Source organism: Malurus melanocephalus, unplaced genomic scaffold (genome assembly GCF_030028575.1).
Source record: "Malurus melanocephalus ecotype Western Australia unplaced genomic scaffold, MMel_1.1 scaffold_171, whole genome shotgun sequence".
In the NCBI taxonomy this organism is placed as follows: domain Eukaryota; kingdom Metazoa; phylum Chordata; class Aves; order Passeriformes; family Maluridae; genus Malurus; species Malurus melanocephalus.
The window spans coordinates 725,452-742,099 of NW_026623403.1; the positions used below are offsets into that span (position 1 = coordinate 725,452).

Consider the following 16,648-nt stretch of genomic DNA (forward strand, 5'->3'; position numbering starts at 1 on the left):
GCGGTGGCGGCTCATGGCTCGGCGGGCGAGCGGGCGGCCGAGGCGTGCGGGCCGCTAGCGCTCCCCGAGGCGGCGGCTCCGGCGGGCGAGAGGGCCAGGCGCCGCCGGTCCCTCCTGCGGCGGCGGGCAGCTCCGGCTCCGTGTCGGGGTGCGGCGGTGGCAGATCCGGCTCCGCGCCGCCTCCCCGCGGGCGGGTGTTATGGCCCCTTGGGGGAGCGCAGAGGGCTCCCCGGCTTGGAGGTCAGCGCAGCTCCTGCTCCTCGTCGTCTCCTGCTGCGGTAGGTACCGGGCAGTGACGCCGCCCGTCCGCCTCCGTCTCGCGGGCCGGGAGGCGGCCGCGGGGGAGGGGGAACAAAGCGGCCTTTCTCCCGGCCGGCCTCGGCGGGGTCCCTGGAGCCTCCCAGGACCGCCGCCAGGCCCGGCTGGTGTCCCCGTACTTCCCTTTCTCCGCCCCCAGCCCCGTCTCCTTCGAGCTCGACTGCTCCAGAACTCTAACCGGGGTTTTTGTTTGTGTTGGGGTTTTTTTGTGTGTGTTGTTAATTTCTTTAATTATTTATTATTCGTGCGGGTGTACAGAAATCTCCTCAGGGAAGCCCTTAAAACTGGGGCCGGTATTGTGGGATTTGGCCCAGCTGCCCTCGGCTTGCTCTCCCGCAGATGTGCGTTGCCGGGAACTCCGGAGTTGGCGCGGGGCCGCACAAACAAGCCAGCCCCAAATCCTCTGAGTCACGAGTAATCGCTGCCTGTGGATAATAGGGATGGATGYTTGGGAGATGTTCCACGTCCGGCCAGGACGAACGAGGCCTAGTGTCGGGGGCACGGCGGCCCCCTTGGCCGTGGGGTCGGGGGCTGGAGCTGGTGATGAGTTGGTGACACATCAGCACAGGCCTGGAAGCCCTTCCGGGGACCTTTGCTTCTGCTTASCTTATCTTGTAGTTCATACCCCAGTAGGATTTTATGCCTGGGTGTAAGCCCMTCTTCAAACAGAACTGCTAATGAAAAATATTCGTGTAAATGCACTGAGGTTGGTGGCCCAGTAAGACATGACAGATCATAACACAGATACTTGACAAAGAGAGTCGTCTCATGTTTTCTCAGGGAGTTGTGTTTATTTTATGAAGTCGAGCGTAGGTTGTGTCCATGGGCCTCAAACAGGAGAAGCAGCCTTTGGCACAGAGCTGGACATGTGCCTTGCCCTGAGGAGGACAGCAACAGGGGCCCCGCTTCAACGGTTTCTAAAAAAGATATTTTTACTCTAAACACRTGATTGAACCTATGAAATTGCCATCTCTTTCACTGTTAAGAAAAGAAAGCTTGAGTCTGGAACATCAAAATATTTCAGATTTGTCAGTGTAAAGTGCTTTGTCTGTCACATGCCTGTGCTGCAACAGTCAGTCCAGACTCTTAAGTGTATATGTACTATGTAAATTTGTAGGAGCATTTCCCATTTTATATTTACATGAGTAGAAAAATACGGAAGGCTTCTTCCAGCAGAGCTATAACTATGCAGGTACTTGTAACTAAATAGTTGACAAAGTTTAATTTTTGAGCAGGCATATTTGCATAAACAAAGTACCGTACTGACCAGTCTTTTAAATGTATACGAAATCAAGCAAAAGAGTTTCATGTCAGAAGGTAAACTACAAGCACAACTGAAAAGAAGTTAGCTAATGGTGGAGCAGGAAGTGGTAACAAAAATCTCAGGTTTGGATGTATTAAGYTGCTCTTGTGTTTACATACTTAATGTACTTGAGAAATTTAATTTCTGTGAAAAAGTTGTTTAACAAAGTCTGCTGGTTTTGTTATACTCATCACAGAGTTGAAATTAAAAGTCAAAATTATAATTGGGATATTCCTCATYGGCCTGACCTAAGTAAAATGTTTGGAATTGTGCAACTGAAACTTAGGTGTGATGGTCASCATTTCCCTTACAAAAGTTTAAATCACAAACATAATCTTTAGTTAGAGAAAAAACAACCAAATAAAATTCTTTCTGAATWACACTTTTCATAGACCTTTAATCAAGACTTTTGAAAGTTCAGCCAAGAAGGCTTCCTAAGTTTCTTCTGCCTTGCTGAGAAACACATCATCATCCRTTACTGCCACTGCCAGGAAGGAGAAGCTGCTTCTGATTTTGATCAGCATGCTGTGCCACTTCATCTTCATGAGGGATTAGTGTTTCTCCTAACAGTTTTTGATACAAATGTCTGATGTTCTGACCAGTTTCACTGCTCAAAGTAAAGGAACTTTCTCCTCACCAGGCAGTAGTATCCAAAATGAAAGTGAGCATTTACTATGTATAACATAGCCCTTTTCCTAGCTTTCTTTTTGATTTCTCCCATTTATTTCTTTTGGGAAACGGAAGTGATGCTGGGAACTATGCCCTATTAAAGCATTTTACTTTCGTGTACAACTGCTTTTAGCTCTTCCAAAYTAAGCTAATTCAATATTGACATGAATTTGATCAAGACACTGCTGTCAGCATAGCTCGGACTGTAGTGTTGATCCTGAGCAGAGCCTTGCAGACATCATTATGTTAAGACTTTGAATGCAGTAGGCAGTATCCAAGGTAAATGCATGCTTGGAAAAGCAGTGGTTCATCACTTTGGTTGCCTTCCATTATGCGGTTGCACAGCTAAAATATCTAGAATTTTCTGCTAATTAAAATACTAAATTCACCAAGGTTGTTATGTGGGCATTGAGCTCTCCAGAGAATGTTTCTCTGTTTCCCTGTAGTTAGTGAATTTTTCAAGCCTTCCTTCTGATGATAACTATAATTATAAAAATTTGAGAAGGAGGAATACTGATGRGTGAAATATTGGAATAGCACCGACTAACAAGAATTACAGCTTGGTAGGGCGTTGGGCAATGGTATTTTTTGGTTTGTATTTCCGGCCTTCCTGTTGGCTTGAGAGTTTTATATCCAAGAAATAATTGGTTGTATGTGTCTTTATATAATCCTGTCTTAGCTTTTGCTTGGGGGAAACATTAAGACATTTCTGTTTATCTCAAAGGCCATAACAATTATCGGAGTTTAAAACAGAACCATGTGCAAAGTCATTTTTTAGGAGAAAAAAATGTTGTTTGAGGAATCTGTCCTTTTCTTAAAAGCAGTATTTTTCAGACCAAAGTTCCATGATTGATCAACTGAGAATTAAGTAAGTCTTGGACTCATAGAATCATGTATGTTAGAAAAGACCTTCAATATCATAAGAGTCCAACCACAAATCCAGCTCTGCCAAGTCCATCATTAAACCATGTCCCTAAATGACACATCTAGATATGTTTAAAATACCTTTAAGGATGCTGATTTTGCATGAGCTGAGGTTAAAGAACTGAATTTCTAATGTTACTATTTTGTTTAATTTTTATTTAACCCTTTGCAGGATGATGGTTCATATCTTACTGGTACTGTGATGCAGCATTTTCAGGACCAGTTTGTGAGGGATTGGTGTTCAGAGCAGAGGCTCAGTTATGAGAAGTCTCTGAGGTGACAGAATGCAGAAACTAGGACATACCTTCCTTTGGAATGGAGTCTGGAAGCTTGGGTGTTTGGCTTCTTCAGATTTCTGGAAATTCAAACTTTTTATAGTCTTAACTCTACTTGTCACCCAGCTATATTAATTTGAATGTCCCACTGAGCAGAAGACTATAAGAAATGTCTATAAAGTTCTGTACAGTTGGTAGCAGTCAGTGCAGTGGCACAGTGGGTGAATCTCCCTGCTTCTGACTTCACCAGATATAAATGTGTGTCAAATCAAAATATTTACAGTAGTAGGACAGGGGCACTAAGAGTTCCAAGCTAGAAATGGTGGCAAAAGATGTCAGTCTTAGTTATCCTTATCTCCAGGTTGATTTTGGGTTTAGTGAATACCCTTGGAAGCACTAATGACAGGGAAACATTAATGGAGATCAGAAAATGTTTATTCCCTGAACTGTGATTGAAACAGTGTTGTATGTTAGACTACAGAGACCGCAATGCTACTGACATTATTTTGTTCTCTTAAAGAAAAACATAGCATACTTATATAAGCTTTAAAACATCTAGTTTTGGATTAGAACCATTCCAGGTTTCTGTGGTACAGATGARATTATAGCAAGACTGTATATATAGCTCATTCTTCATTTGGTTTTAAGGGATGACAAGTAAAATTGTCATAAAAGTTCACTGATCAGGACCCAAATTTTACTTGCTTGTCAGTATTTTAATGATGGTATGAGATGAAGAAGAATAAATACTTCTTTGGGTTCATTCACCTTGTTTGAAATAATAGCCTGAATCATGTAAGCAAATAGTCTGCCAGCCAGTTTATTCAATTTTCTAAAGAAGCTGAACTCTAAAGCCAGAACAGACTGTCCTAAAGGAATGGCTTGGCGTAATAAATTACTGTATCKTAAACTCTTGAATGTCAGTCTTTACTGACACTTTTGTGATCTATTGAACAGATCTATTTTGCTAAGCTGTAAATTGTATTATTGGCAAAACCATTGCATTTAATTTATTGGAACAGTTTTGCAGCCCTTTAAGTTCTTTAAGTCTGAATTTTAACACCATGGAAAGTTATATTGTCTAATAAGTTGATCATATGTCAGTTTGTCCAAGCATGTACATGTTCAACTGACATTCAGAGCCAATATTGCATCTGTAGTCAAAAGTCTGTGAGATCAGTATTTAAAGCARCATTCATACCAGGGGAGAAGAAAAGAAACCCATAACCTAAACAATCTCATAGCAAAAAGAGTTTGAAAATTGAATCTAAGGTAGTTGGTGTGATTGTTATTATGCATTGAATGAGAATGCTGTCATCCAGAGGAAGAGCAGAGGTGTTCTTGTAATCAGAATCATGACAGAAACCATCTGACTCCATTCCTGTCATCAGAGCAAAGCACATAATTAGCATGGCTTTTTCATCTGTTGTTGTCATTGCCAGGAGAGGAAGCGCRCTACTGCATTAGTATTGGAAAGACCCTACAGATGAATCTGTTTGATTYCTTTAATCACTCCTGTTTTAGTATCAAATAGATGTCAACTGTATKGGTATTCTTTTYAACTAAGCCCTAAATATTTATTGTTTTGTACTTGGTCTGGCTAAAACTTGGAATTATGATCAATCTTGTGGTTCACTAACGAAYCTCAAATTTTTAAATTTCATGTCTTTGATATGTTAAATACATTCCTTCACACATTATGTACCTTTTACCATATGCCTCAGGTTTGCCAAGGTGTAGACACTATTTCCACACTTAAGTATAATTCACTAATACCCTTACAGGTTTTTTAAAAATTCATGAGTACTGTTTGTACTGTGTAAATACTGTGGTTTTGCTTTCTTAGATGTCTCTGCATTTTCTAGCTTTAGTGCTCCATTTATACTGTCTCACATAGTTAATGATTATATTAAAATACTGAAACAGCTGAGATATCTAGCTAGGCAGTAATTGAGAGAGTGTGATTTGTTGACAGCCTGGGATCTTTTTAGCTTGGATGTGTTTTAGAATTACTTGCTGTTAACGTTTTTGCAGTACCAGTTATTACTTGAGGTGTCTGTTGGTCGGCAAAACTGAGCCTCCGTTATTTACAAGAAAACACTGGGTACCAGTACACTGAATACTGTAAAATTTGGTTGTTGATTTGAGTTCCTGTGTTTATCCCCTCAGTAGAAATAAATGCTCAAAGTGGTTATAGCAGGCTGTTTGATACCATACTCTGAAGAATTGTGTTGTTCTGACTACATTCCTTTTTGCTTCCTGCACTTGATTTTTTGCTGCAGTTGTTACTTCACTGATGCTTCATTATGCAAAGCTTTACAGTTGCTTTGAAATAGATAGTATTGATTCTTGTGAGTATCTAAGTTAAAACTACTAAATTTAGCATAATTGACAGATCAGTGCAAATGCTTCAWAAGCCCTGATCTAAATTGTGGTTCAAACTTGTTTCTCTGAACAGATGCTTTAAATTTAAGTATTCTATAACTTCTGGTACATTGTTACCATGTTGGTGGTGTCTTCTTATGAAGGCGAGTATATTTAGTAGCTATGTACTAGACTTTTTTTTCCTGCTATTGTATTTGACGCTGAATTTTAGGTTGTGAGGAAATTTCTATATATCTCTCAGCTATTTTGTGAAGAGCAAATTCCTGGAACTAGTCAGGAAGTTAACAAGCAAAAATAAGAGCCTCCCCAAAATTAGGAAACCTTGCAAGTAGAGCATATTTTGAGAGGGGGGAGTACTGAACAGTTGGTTTAGTACCTTGAGTTGTCATAAGATGGTGTCTCAGTTAAGCATCTTGTRAATTTTAATACTTACAGTACCTTCCCAGATATGTTTAGTTGGCTGTGGAATTCTTTGTTGTACTAGAAATCTGAACTTGCTCACACTTTATAAATTTGTCAAAGCAATGAATGTGAACTGAAGTTGTGTTTCTCTTGAGTGGAAAGTACTTGGAAGTGTATGTTGGCATGTGAACTGCATGCTTCACCCATCTGATTGTGTGTAATTCATGACTACCCTTCGCTTAACCTTGGAGGCGTTTCCTCTTCTAAGTGGAAGCCCCTGGGACTGTCCGTGGGTGACTACAGCAGACATTCAAAGTCAGTGGTAGCCATAAAACAGTAGACTGATCTTCTAATAAGCAGTATGAGCACATTTCGGCRTGTGGTGGAAGTCTGTAATGAAGTTGCTTATATTTAAAACATAAGAAAAAATTACTCTGYTAGAGGGTCTTGTAACTTGGTTTTATTATTCCAGCTTTGTATGCACCTATTGGGAGATACAGAAGTCCCTCTGAAAGTACAGAAYGATGAGAATGGTTCTTTTGTGGAAAAAAAAATAAGATTTTCCTCTAACTTATATCTAGTGTTACTAGAAATATTGTTCTAGTCAGTGTTGTCTCTTAAAAAATTAATGATCCTAGTCATTTAAGGAGCTGCTCCTTTAGAAAGAACTCTTCAATAACTGAAGATAAGCAGTTTAGAACAGCAAAATGAAGTCTTGTTTGATGTGCCTGGTAGTGGGAAGGCACACACTTATATTCATATGCTCTGACTTCTGGATTTTGGCTGTATATTAATTTTCATAAGGCTTTGCTGAATGCCTATTTTCCTGTGCCTCACAAAGTGTATTGTAATCCAGTGAATTAGTATACCCTGGTAGGGTGTTTTCCTTCTATGAAATTATATGTTGCATATCACAGTTAAAAGCTTCAGTTGGGATGTTGTAGTAACTGGGACTGAGATAATTAATACATCACATGCAGTAAACAAAACCGTATATAAATGTGTGCTTCTCTTATCACATAGTTTTAAGTGGAGACTTTAACCTTCCCTTTCTTTATTACCTGCACACAGAGTTCAACAGAGTCATTTTCAAAGAGAGATTGATTCTAGAGTTTTAATTAATGTGCTTTCTTATTTGTGATAYTGTTTACTGCAGTCTGCTCTTCGTATTACTGAAGAATTACATTTTTCCATTTGCTCTCTTCTAAAGAWGTACTCAAGGAGAGTCTACAGCAATTTAGCTCAAAATGTGTGTTTAYACCAAATGGAATATTTATAACTGGAGTTGAGAAAATACATATTTCTTTTTTTCCAATTTGTAATTATTCTAAAGTATGGGAAAAAATGTCCTTTCCATGATCTAAACATCAGTTTAAATAATCTTAGAGACATACCTACAGTTAAATCAGGAAGATGAGTGACATCAGACACATGATTTGATCACAGCATCTTACAACTGGATGCATTGACTGGGATGGATTTGGGTGATTATGTAATCAGTAGAAATGGCTTCCTTTGTCAGGGCACCCCCCATTTGTCATCTTTTGTTCTAAAGGTACTGAACGAGCAGCCAGTTCCATGGCTAAAGTTCAGCTCGTGTCCGTGGTTGGAGAGGTTCATGAAGATTGGAGAGCTGGGATCGCAAGGGACGGAAAGATTGGRAYGTCTTGTTAAGGCACGTTCACAGCTGAGGGTGGCAGAACTCTTCTGAGTGGAATAGGAGGTCATGATGTCCACAAGAGCAGCTGTTTTTTAAGAAGTTGTGTAAGTAGAAGGGAGGAAGGGAACCGGGCTTTTGAGGGTGTTGTGATGGCTGAGCGAGCATCTAATCAGTCTAAGAGGTTACTCTTACGGGCAAGCAAGAAAAGGGGTTTGAATGCAGGAGCTTGGAAATTGTCTTGCTCTCTGGCCTTCCAAGTATTCCCAGGCAGAGGGATGCTACAGGAGCATTAGATTCTTGTATTTGACCTGTACTTCAGAAAATAAGTGAATAAACAAAYAGAGATCTTTGAACATTTTGTAATTCATGTTTTTAAACATCCTTTTTTATGATCCCTTTTCTCGCTGATACTGTCATTTGGCATTTCTGCACCCCAGCAGCTTTACTGCAGGATGTGCTTGGGAGCTGCATGTTTATAGAGTCCGGTTACTGATGATCTACCTCCTAAAACAGCTAATGCTGTTTGCATTGGCTGTTGACTAGATGCCATCTAGTTTCTCTCGCTTCAGTTCCAGATTTCAAGTTATCTGTTGTGTCTGTTGTCTATGCACACTGTAACAAAGCCTCAATGGTATCACAGCTCTCATGTAAATGACAATCMAGTATACCACAACTGAGTGATAATGTTACTATCCTCTTTTTGAGTCCACAACACTAGCTTTCTGGTTTTCTTCATCCGTTGTGGAAATGTGGGACTGTACAGAGGCCTTTTGCCTTTACCCTGTAGATGAATAAGGCTTGGGAGAAGAACTATACCTTTATCCTCTTGCCTTTCCCCACTGTCAGTTGGAATTGCAAAGCTTGTGGTGGGCTGACCCTGACTGAATGCCAGGCACCTGCCAAAGCTGCTCTTTCACTCCTTTCTGCAACTGGGCAGGGGAGGGAAAGTATATCAAAGGGCTCATGGGCTTAGATAAGGTCCTTGAGAGAGATCACTCACCAAATACTGTCCTAGGCAAAACAGACTTGAATTAGAGATATTTTGAATTTAACAAAATCAGAGCAGGAAAGTCAGAGGTAAAAACAGAACATAAAACAACATCCCCCACCATTCCCTCTTTCTCAGCTCTACCTCCTCCCCACCAGTGGCACAGGGAGACAGGGAATGGGGGTTAGGTCAGTTCATTACACTTCATTCCTGCTGCTGCTCAGGGAGAGGAGTCATTCCCCTGCTCCAGTGTGAGGTCCCTTCCATGGGAGACAGTTCTCCATGAACTTCTCCAGTGTGAGTCTTTCCCAAGGGCAGCAGTTCTCTGTGAGCGGCTGCATCATGGACCATTCTTCCTTAGGGTGCAGTCCTTAAAGAAGGAGCCTGSTCCAATCTGGATTCCCTAGAGGGTGAGAAGTAACAGCAGGAAACCTGCTTGAGTGTGCACTTCTCCCTCCATGGGTGTGCAGATGCCTGCTCCAGCATGGGCCTGCCCTGGCATCGCAGCCTTCTCTCAACATCCACTTGCTCCAGTGTTGATCTCCTCCAAGGGCTGCAGGTGGATCCTGCATCCCTGYGGAACCACTCACTTCAAGTCAGTTCTGCCCAGAGAGTAAAGTTAAGGTCATGGCTGAGAGGTTGACACCCCACACTCCTAACTAACAGAAAGTTCTAATAGTGTTTGATAGTGACTTTTTTAATGAATGTCTTGAAATATTCAGTCGTGGATATATCAGTCTTAAAATGTTAAGTAAAAGCCTGGAAGCCAGGAATATGTATGTGAGAATTCAGTGAATAGGTCTGTGTTTGACTTTCTTTCTCCAGTTTTCTGAAACTGTGTTTTGTGGCTTTACAAAGGAGGTGGATCTGAAGTCTGAGATAGCAATTTAAAGTGTTGGTCATGAAGGATTTCAGCATAAAATGCAAAAGCTTTCAGAAATTGTTAATGATTAAAATAAAGCTGAATTTCAATTTTTTTTTTTTCTGAGATCTTGCTTACTGCCCATACTATGCCTTTGCAAGCCAATAAAATGCTCAAAGCACCTAATTTGAAATAAACATGCATAGTTTCTCAGGYATATGTGTTGCTCAACTAAAATGATCACATCAAACAATTTTTTTTCGAGGGAAATGAGTTACTGTGATGGGAAGGAGGCCTGAACTAGCTTAAAGCTTGAATTGTTGAATATGGTGTATAAATTACTGCTATGAACATAAGGATCATGGTTTTAGATTCTTACTAAGCAACACCTTCATGCCTGTACTGAAATAGTGTGTATGTTGATGTATTTTTATGGGTTTTGATGATAATTTATTTAGACAGGTCATCAGAGTTTGTTTTGAAGCTGGGGTTCCATTGTCCTGGGTGTGCTTTTCTCCCTATATCTGGAAATCTGCTCTTAAACAGGAAGGATGTGTACTTAAATTAGCAATATAGTTCATTATATAAAGGCAGATAAATAGGAATTTGAACATGTAAGCATTGTCTGACATTGATCTTGTACTTGTCACCATGCTGTGTCACATTTTTTTGCTATTTAAAAATTCAGTGCCTCCTTTAAAAAGGATGTAGGAGCAAGTGCTGAATTTTGTTATCAGGTTTGCTTTTAATAGAGTGAAATGTATGTAAAATGAAAGGATTTTTTACCCTTTATTTTACAGCTGAATTAATGCATTGAAGCCTAATTTACCTGTTTTCCTCTTCTAGCTACATTCCCTAAAAAGGAAAACCATAGCTATTAGAGCTTTAGAACCTTTTAGAAGCAGTATAGAGGATCACCTGTTATAGCATGATCCATGACTATTTAAAAAAACCCAAAGCACTCATTTGCTACACCTGTACAGTTTTGTTTGCTTTTTGCTTTGCGAGGGCAAAGGCCGACAGAAGGACCATCTGTACRGTTGCCTTTAGCCACAGCAAGCCTAACCAGGTACCTTCTGAGGACTGGACCAGCTAAAATACTTTGAGTGAATACACAAATCTCTTGAGAAACCACATTGTCTTGRTGTCCTAACACTGATAATGGCAGAATCCATTTGAAAGTTGCCATGTAATGTCAATGCTGAGCCTCTGAGTACTTCTACAGATGATCCAAAATGATAGTCAAATGAATAACCATCARTGTAAAGTATAAACAGTGTAAGAATCTGCAAGTGTGCTGTCTTCACAATATCTGCTTTATCACAAATAACCCTTGCTCTTTGGTTTTGTAATCTGTATCAAATTGAAAGTTCTCCCTAATTTTGAATTTTGGAAAGTTAGTTATGTGTGTATCTACCATCAATAAAAGATGAGGAATGGAAAGCTCTGGTACCATGAAATATTCCAAATTTCCTTTATGCATCTCTCCCAGAACTGAACCTTTTCTACAGATACTCTCTTTGTTTCACAAATAGCCAGCACAAAGCAAAGCCAATGYCCTTAAACTGTGACTTACTATTATTAGTCAATAGACAGAGTTACTACTAAGGAACTGTAAGGGAAGTAATCTGCTTTCATCAATGTGTAAGTGTAACAATGCTTTTCATGTGCATTGAGAAGAAGCTACATCCAAAAGAATACAGCTGCCTATAAAGTGTGGTGAATGGTATTAACATAAGAAAATAGTATTTTTTTTACTTAGCTCTTTCTACAACATATTCTTTATCCCTTTCTTCAAAAACCACTTTTTTTCCAGTCATACCCAGGTTGAATCTGAWTGACCTCAAAAATGGCTGTTGTTTCTTTCCCAAGTTGACTGTTACTTCATGTGTGATCTCTCTTTATCAAAAACACATATGTGCCAAGTGGTGACCTGGTGGGACTGGGCTTTCTTCTTAAAAATAAGCTTATTTCAAAAGCATATTATAAACTTAACTTGCATCTGAATTTACTGTGCTCCATCATGTGATATGGTTGGAAGCAAACCTAAAGTAAATATTTTTATTTAAAAATATTCTTTGTATGGTCTCCTAAAAGCTCTTTTTATTTGAGGTTTAATTATTAAGATAGACTTACTCTGACAGTACTCTTGTAATGTATAGTTGAGCAAGTTAGAAGCTGAAGCACAGAAAATAAGCGCATAGAGTTTGTTACCCCACATTTCTGGTGCTATACTGATTCTGTGTGAGTGAAGTCGGCAGTCTTGGTTTTGGCATAGTTTAGGGCAGAGTCAGTGTGGGAAAAGACAGGCTTATTAAAGGGATGTGAGGCGGCAGAACTGTGMCTTACTGATCTGTAGTCCTCTTCAGAGAAGTCTCAATTCTCAGTGTAGGCAGATTAGTCTGGCCCTCAGAGGGAAGATGGAGAATGGRGAGTCGTCCTAAATTATTTAAATGCAAACAGCATCCTTCTGGGAAATACCCAGTTGCCGAGTTTTTGTTGTGGAACTTGAAATAGGCTACTTTCAGAGCAGTGACTGTTCTACTTTATTTAAAACTCCAGCTTCTATCCTTGTCTGGTTTTACAGATGTTAGTACCAACTGTTTTCCTCTCATCTGCTCATTASAAACACAATCTATTGTATATTTCAGCTATTGTTTATGTGAGTGGATGCAGAGTGTTTTAAGAGGTTTAGTGATGATCTGCTGCTGCCCCTTAAAGAGCTGCTTCAGACCAGATATGTTTTATTGGAAGCAGAAGTAGAACAATTTTTATCATTGATTACTCTATTCTGTGTGGAATCTCTTAGTAACAAATTTGCAATAAAACTTCTGAATACAAATAGAAATGTAAGGGTTTTTTCTTGAAATTTTTATTAACTGGATTTTTGGTACTGTTACTCTTTTGCCAAATGTAAGAATAGTCCAGTGTGTTTGGAAGTTGTGGGCAGTGTGCAGATATGCACAACTGAGTGATCCACAGGAAGTGAAGCTTCATTGATGATTACATTGCTGGGTAACAGTGAATATGCTCAAATCAAACAAATGAAGTGGCTTTTGCAAATGAGGTTGTGAACTGGATGGACAAAGGAGGGAGCAAGTATTATGTAACTTGACCTTTAGTCATGTGGTGTTTATCAGAATGATTCTTGTCAGGGATTTCCATAAAGTCAATTTTTTTTTTTTTTTTTTACATTATCCCATATATTTAATAAGTTATTTTAGGAAGCAGGAGTGCAGAAAGAAAAAAGTGGTTTAAAATGGTTCTCAGAAAGTTAATGACTTGTGCAAACAAGAGACAGGAATGTTTTTTGATCAAGAAAAGCATAGATCAGAAGAGCTTGTGTCAAAGAGATGAGGTGTACTAGGTRTAGGGATAGCATACTGGAAGATAATTACAACTATGAATGTAAGGGTAAACTGTGATAAGGATTTTGGAAATACCTGTTAGATGGCATTCTCTTCTTCAAGGTGTTCATTCCTCCTACTATGTTGGAGCCTCTCTTCCTGTTTGTGTCTTTGTCACTGGAAGCCTGTCCTATAGCGAATGTGTGTGTGTGTGTGTGTACACGTTCACTCGTGGCTACCTGCTTTTACCTTCATGGAGAGCTGGTGCTTTGGTAAGGTTTTTCAGAGCACTTCAGTGTGAAGCTCTTCATGTTTCCTTGGTGCACATCCTGGGGGCGCAGGTTTCTTTGAACCTCCTTTCCTAGTTCTGCTGGTGGGATTGGCATGTGGTTGAGCCTGAGAACAGGAATATTGGAAATGGGCAGCCTCATGCTGGCAATGTTTAAGCTGAGGCAGATGGTATGGTTCCAACTATGGCTGTGTTTCAGTGACAGGAGGAAGCTTATTTCTTTGCCATTTATCTCCATAGGCCTTTTTCAGTAAGTAGGTAACATTAAGGGGAAGTGAGTGGGCCACTTCACACCYCTGTACATGTACCTATTTCAGCTACCTAACTTCCTGTAAATGTCTGCTCTTTTGAATTGCTGTGAAATTACATCTGAAACATGAAGGTTCAGAGTGCAGTGAGACACCAGATTTGTGTTAATTTGACCATGAGATAAACATGTATCATCAATTTTATAGATGTTTCCAATTCCTTTCAAARCACTTTGATAGAATTTATGGTTTTGCTGCCCAGGACTACACGGATGTGGTTGACAGACGGTCAGACAGGAATATCTGTGCATATTTAAGAAGAAAGCTGGATGTAGTTCAAATTTCATGTTACATAAAAGAATAAGATTCTTGAATGCTTAGAGCTACTGTAATGTGATAAAATYTGGGATTTTGTGACCCATAAAATGTGACACTTTTTCTTACTGACTACTGAGAGTAGGCACAGAAAGTGCATTTAGGGTCATACTGTTATGATCCGATTATTAAAGGTTCTTAGAAATACCTCTGCCCAAATTAAGGTGCAAATGAGAACATATGCCCGTCAATAGTATGGGGTTTATTTGATAGCAAATATGAGAGAGAGAGGAAAAGAGAGAAAGGGAGAAAGTAGGAAAAGAGGTGGGGGAAAAGAGAGTGACAGAATAAAGAGAATACGAMCACTCCATCACTCCATGGATCACACTGGCGTCCTGATGATCCTCTGTGCTGGTGTTTCTGCTCGTGAAGTTCCCCCAAAAAGCATAGAATCCCATGGGTTAATGTACACTAAGGCCAGGTGGCAATGTCCAGCATGTCCCCCGGGAGAGGGTGCAGTCTCTTGCAACAGACTCTGGATCTGTTGTATCGCGTGCAGTCCTGTGGTGCAAGGCATCTGGACATCACTTTGGAGGGGTGGGGCTCTTTGATATAACACCCCCTTTGCTGCCTCTCACCTGAATGTCTCATGGATGCGGCCTCCATGGATGGGGGCCCCACAGTTTGGCCAGTCTGTGTAAGGGAAGATGGGTGTTTACTGCCTCTGACCAGAGGTTGCGCCACGCACCCAAAACCTCCTCCTTCCCCCCCTTCCCACCTTTTGGGGGAGTCTRTGTAAACCTGGCTTCCGTGGGCTGTGGCCTCCCCCACCCCAAACTCACTGATTCTCAGTGCACCTGATGGGTTTGGCTCTCTTGTGAGTGCATTCCTTTCCCTCAGACTGAGATGACTGAACAATATGTTTCCCTTTATCTAATCTCAGCAGTTTAATTTACAGTCCAAAGTCCCAGTCGGGTATCTTCAGGGAGGCTTCTTTGGTTGTAGCTTCTTTATACAGTTTTGTTATAATGAATAAACTTTATATCAATGTTTGAGGCATGAAGTGTTTCAGACTCAGACATATGCAAACAAGCCTTCATTTGTGAGCTATGGCATCTGTAAGCAATTGTGATCCTTTAGTTTCTCTGACAAATACTTGCTTTTTATAAGGCCAAAACTGGAATTTGTAGAGCAGATTACGTGTGTGTCTGCTTTAACACATTTAGAGTTTTGCAGGGGTAGTTTGTATGTCTTAGGGATCTAGTTTGATAGCAGGGAAATTACACAGTTAAGTGTTTTGAGACAGACTTTGTTCTGTTGTCTTTGACCAATGTTGCATGTACTATGGCTGTYTTGAGGTTGTGCTGTACTCTGCTGAGTTGCAGCTGCCTAAAGTGTCTGTCTGGTAAAATGCTTATCYAGCTCTATGGAAAGGATTTTATTTTTCTTTATTTGGCCAGTTGTGGAATCACRGTACTCCAACACTCACATTTGTAGTCCCTGGTAATAGAAGATTGCATTTATCTCTTCCAACTGCTGGGAACCCCCATGGCATGAGGCTGCAGTACCCTAAAGTCCTGTGCAATATGAGAGATAGTATTCTGGCTGTCAGAAGTGCACTTGTTTCCAGTGCATATAAAGGTGGTAATGTTAACTGTTCTTATCTTACAATTACTGTATTAAAACTGATTTAACATAGCTCTTCTATGAGAAAGTTACTGTTTCACGAGCCAAGTAAAGAAGACTCCAAACTTATCACAAATTTATTTTGATAATTTATTTCTGTGATACTCCATGGTGTTTGAAATAAAACAGGTGTACTCATGCTAATGTGTGAGGTACTGCACCAGCATTATTCTTGCAGGACAAGAATCACAAGATTTACAGCAGATAACATGGAAGGGAAGGGGGATCAAAAAGAAAAGATCTCTTTTTCGAAGAGAGGGAGGCAATTTGGGTCTTAGCAACATGCACTTATTTGTCTCTTGGTTTTTAAATTATRTAAGTTCATATAGACTGCTTCTAGACTTTTTAAAAACATCCATAGGGCTCTCTGAAGTTTCTTGTTTAGAATCAATGACTTCAATCAATGYAGTAGCTGTAGTGAAGTTTTCTCAAAGAAAATGAATCTCTCATAAAACTCTGGAGAGAAAATAAGTTTTACTGAATTATAAATTTTATTGGATATTTTCCTTATCATTTGTTTGCCTAGATGAACCAAATCTATTTGAACAAAAGAATGTGAAAATATCAAGGCTRCCATGCACAGAATTCTTTCATTGAGTGCTGGGTGTACACATGCAGGTATATGTTCATTCATGTAAATATCAGGAGTATACTTCATCAATTTCAAGATCTGATTCCTTAATTTAAAGAAGTTACTAATCTGAGTAAAATCAATTTCATGTCTTGCAGGCAATCTGTCTTCTATTAATGTCTGTCTTTCTTGATGTGTAGCGATTCACAGTGCATTTTGAGGAATGCAGTATGCTATGACCAGCAAGTTAYAGCAAGTTCATCTCTTATTCTTCCTAAGTCCTGAGGGTATTTAATAAACAGAATAGTTTARGCAAGTCTAGAAAATATGTGTAGCTAATTAATAGCCTTTCCTATAGAAATTTTCAAGCTGACAATAGTAAGAGCTGTGTATTAGTGTATTTTCA

The 16,648-nt window shown here is 39.8% G+C and overlaps 1 protein-coding gene across 3 annotated transcripts in view; it reads left to right on the forward strand.

Moving 5' to 3' along the window:
- The first annotated feature begins 12 nt into the window (after positions 1 to 12).
- Positions 13 to 16,648, forward strand: part of LRP12 (LDL receptor related protein 12) — a 49,566-nt gene continuing 32,930 nt past the window's right edge. For 2 of the 3 annotated variants that reach the window (XM_057372444.1, XM_057372446.1), the window contains exon 1: positions 13 to 278. In XM_057372444.1, the coding sequence (XP_057228427.1) occupies positions 200 to 278 (79 nt within the window). In that variant the 5' untranslated portion in view covers positions 13 to 199. Of the gene's footprint in view, positions 279 to 13,371; positions 13,406 to 16,648 lie in introns of those variants that run through there. The other variant, XM_057372445.1, reaches the window with a different exon arrangement.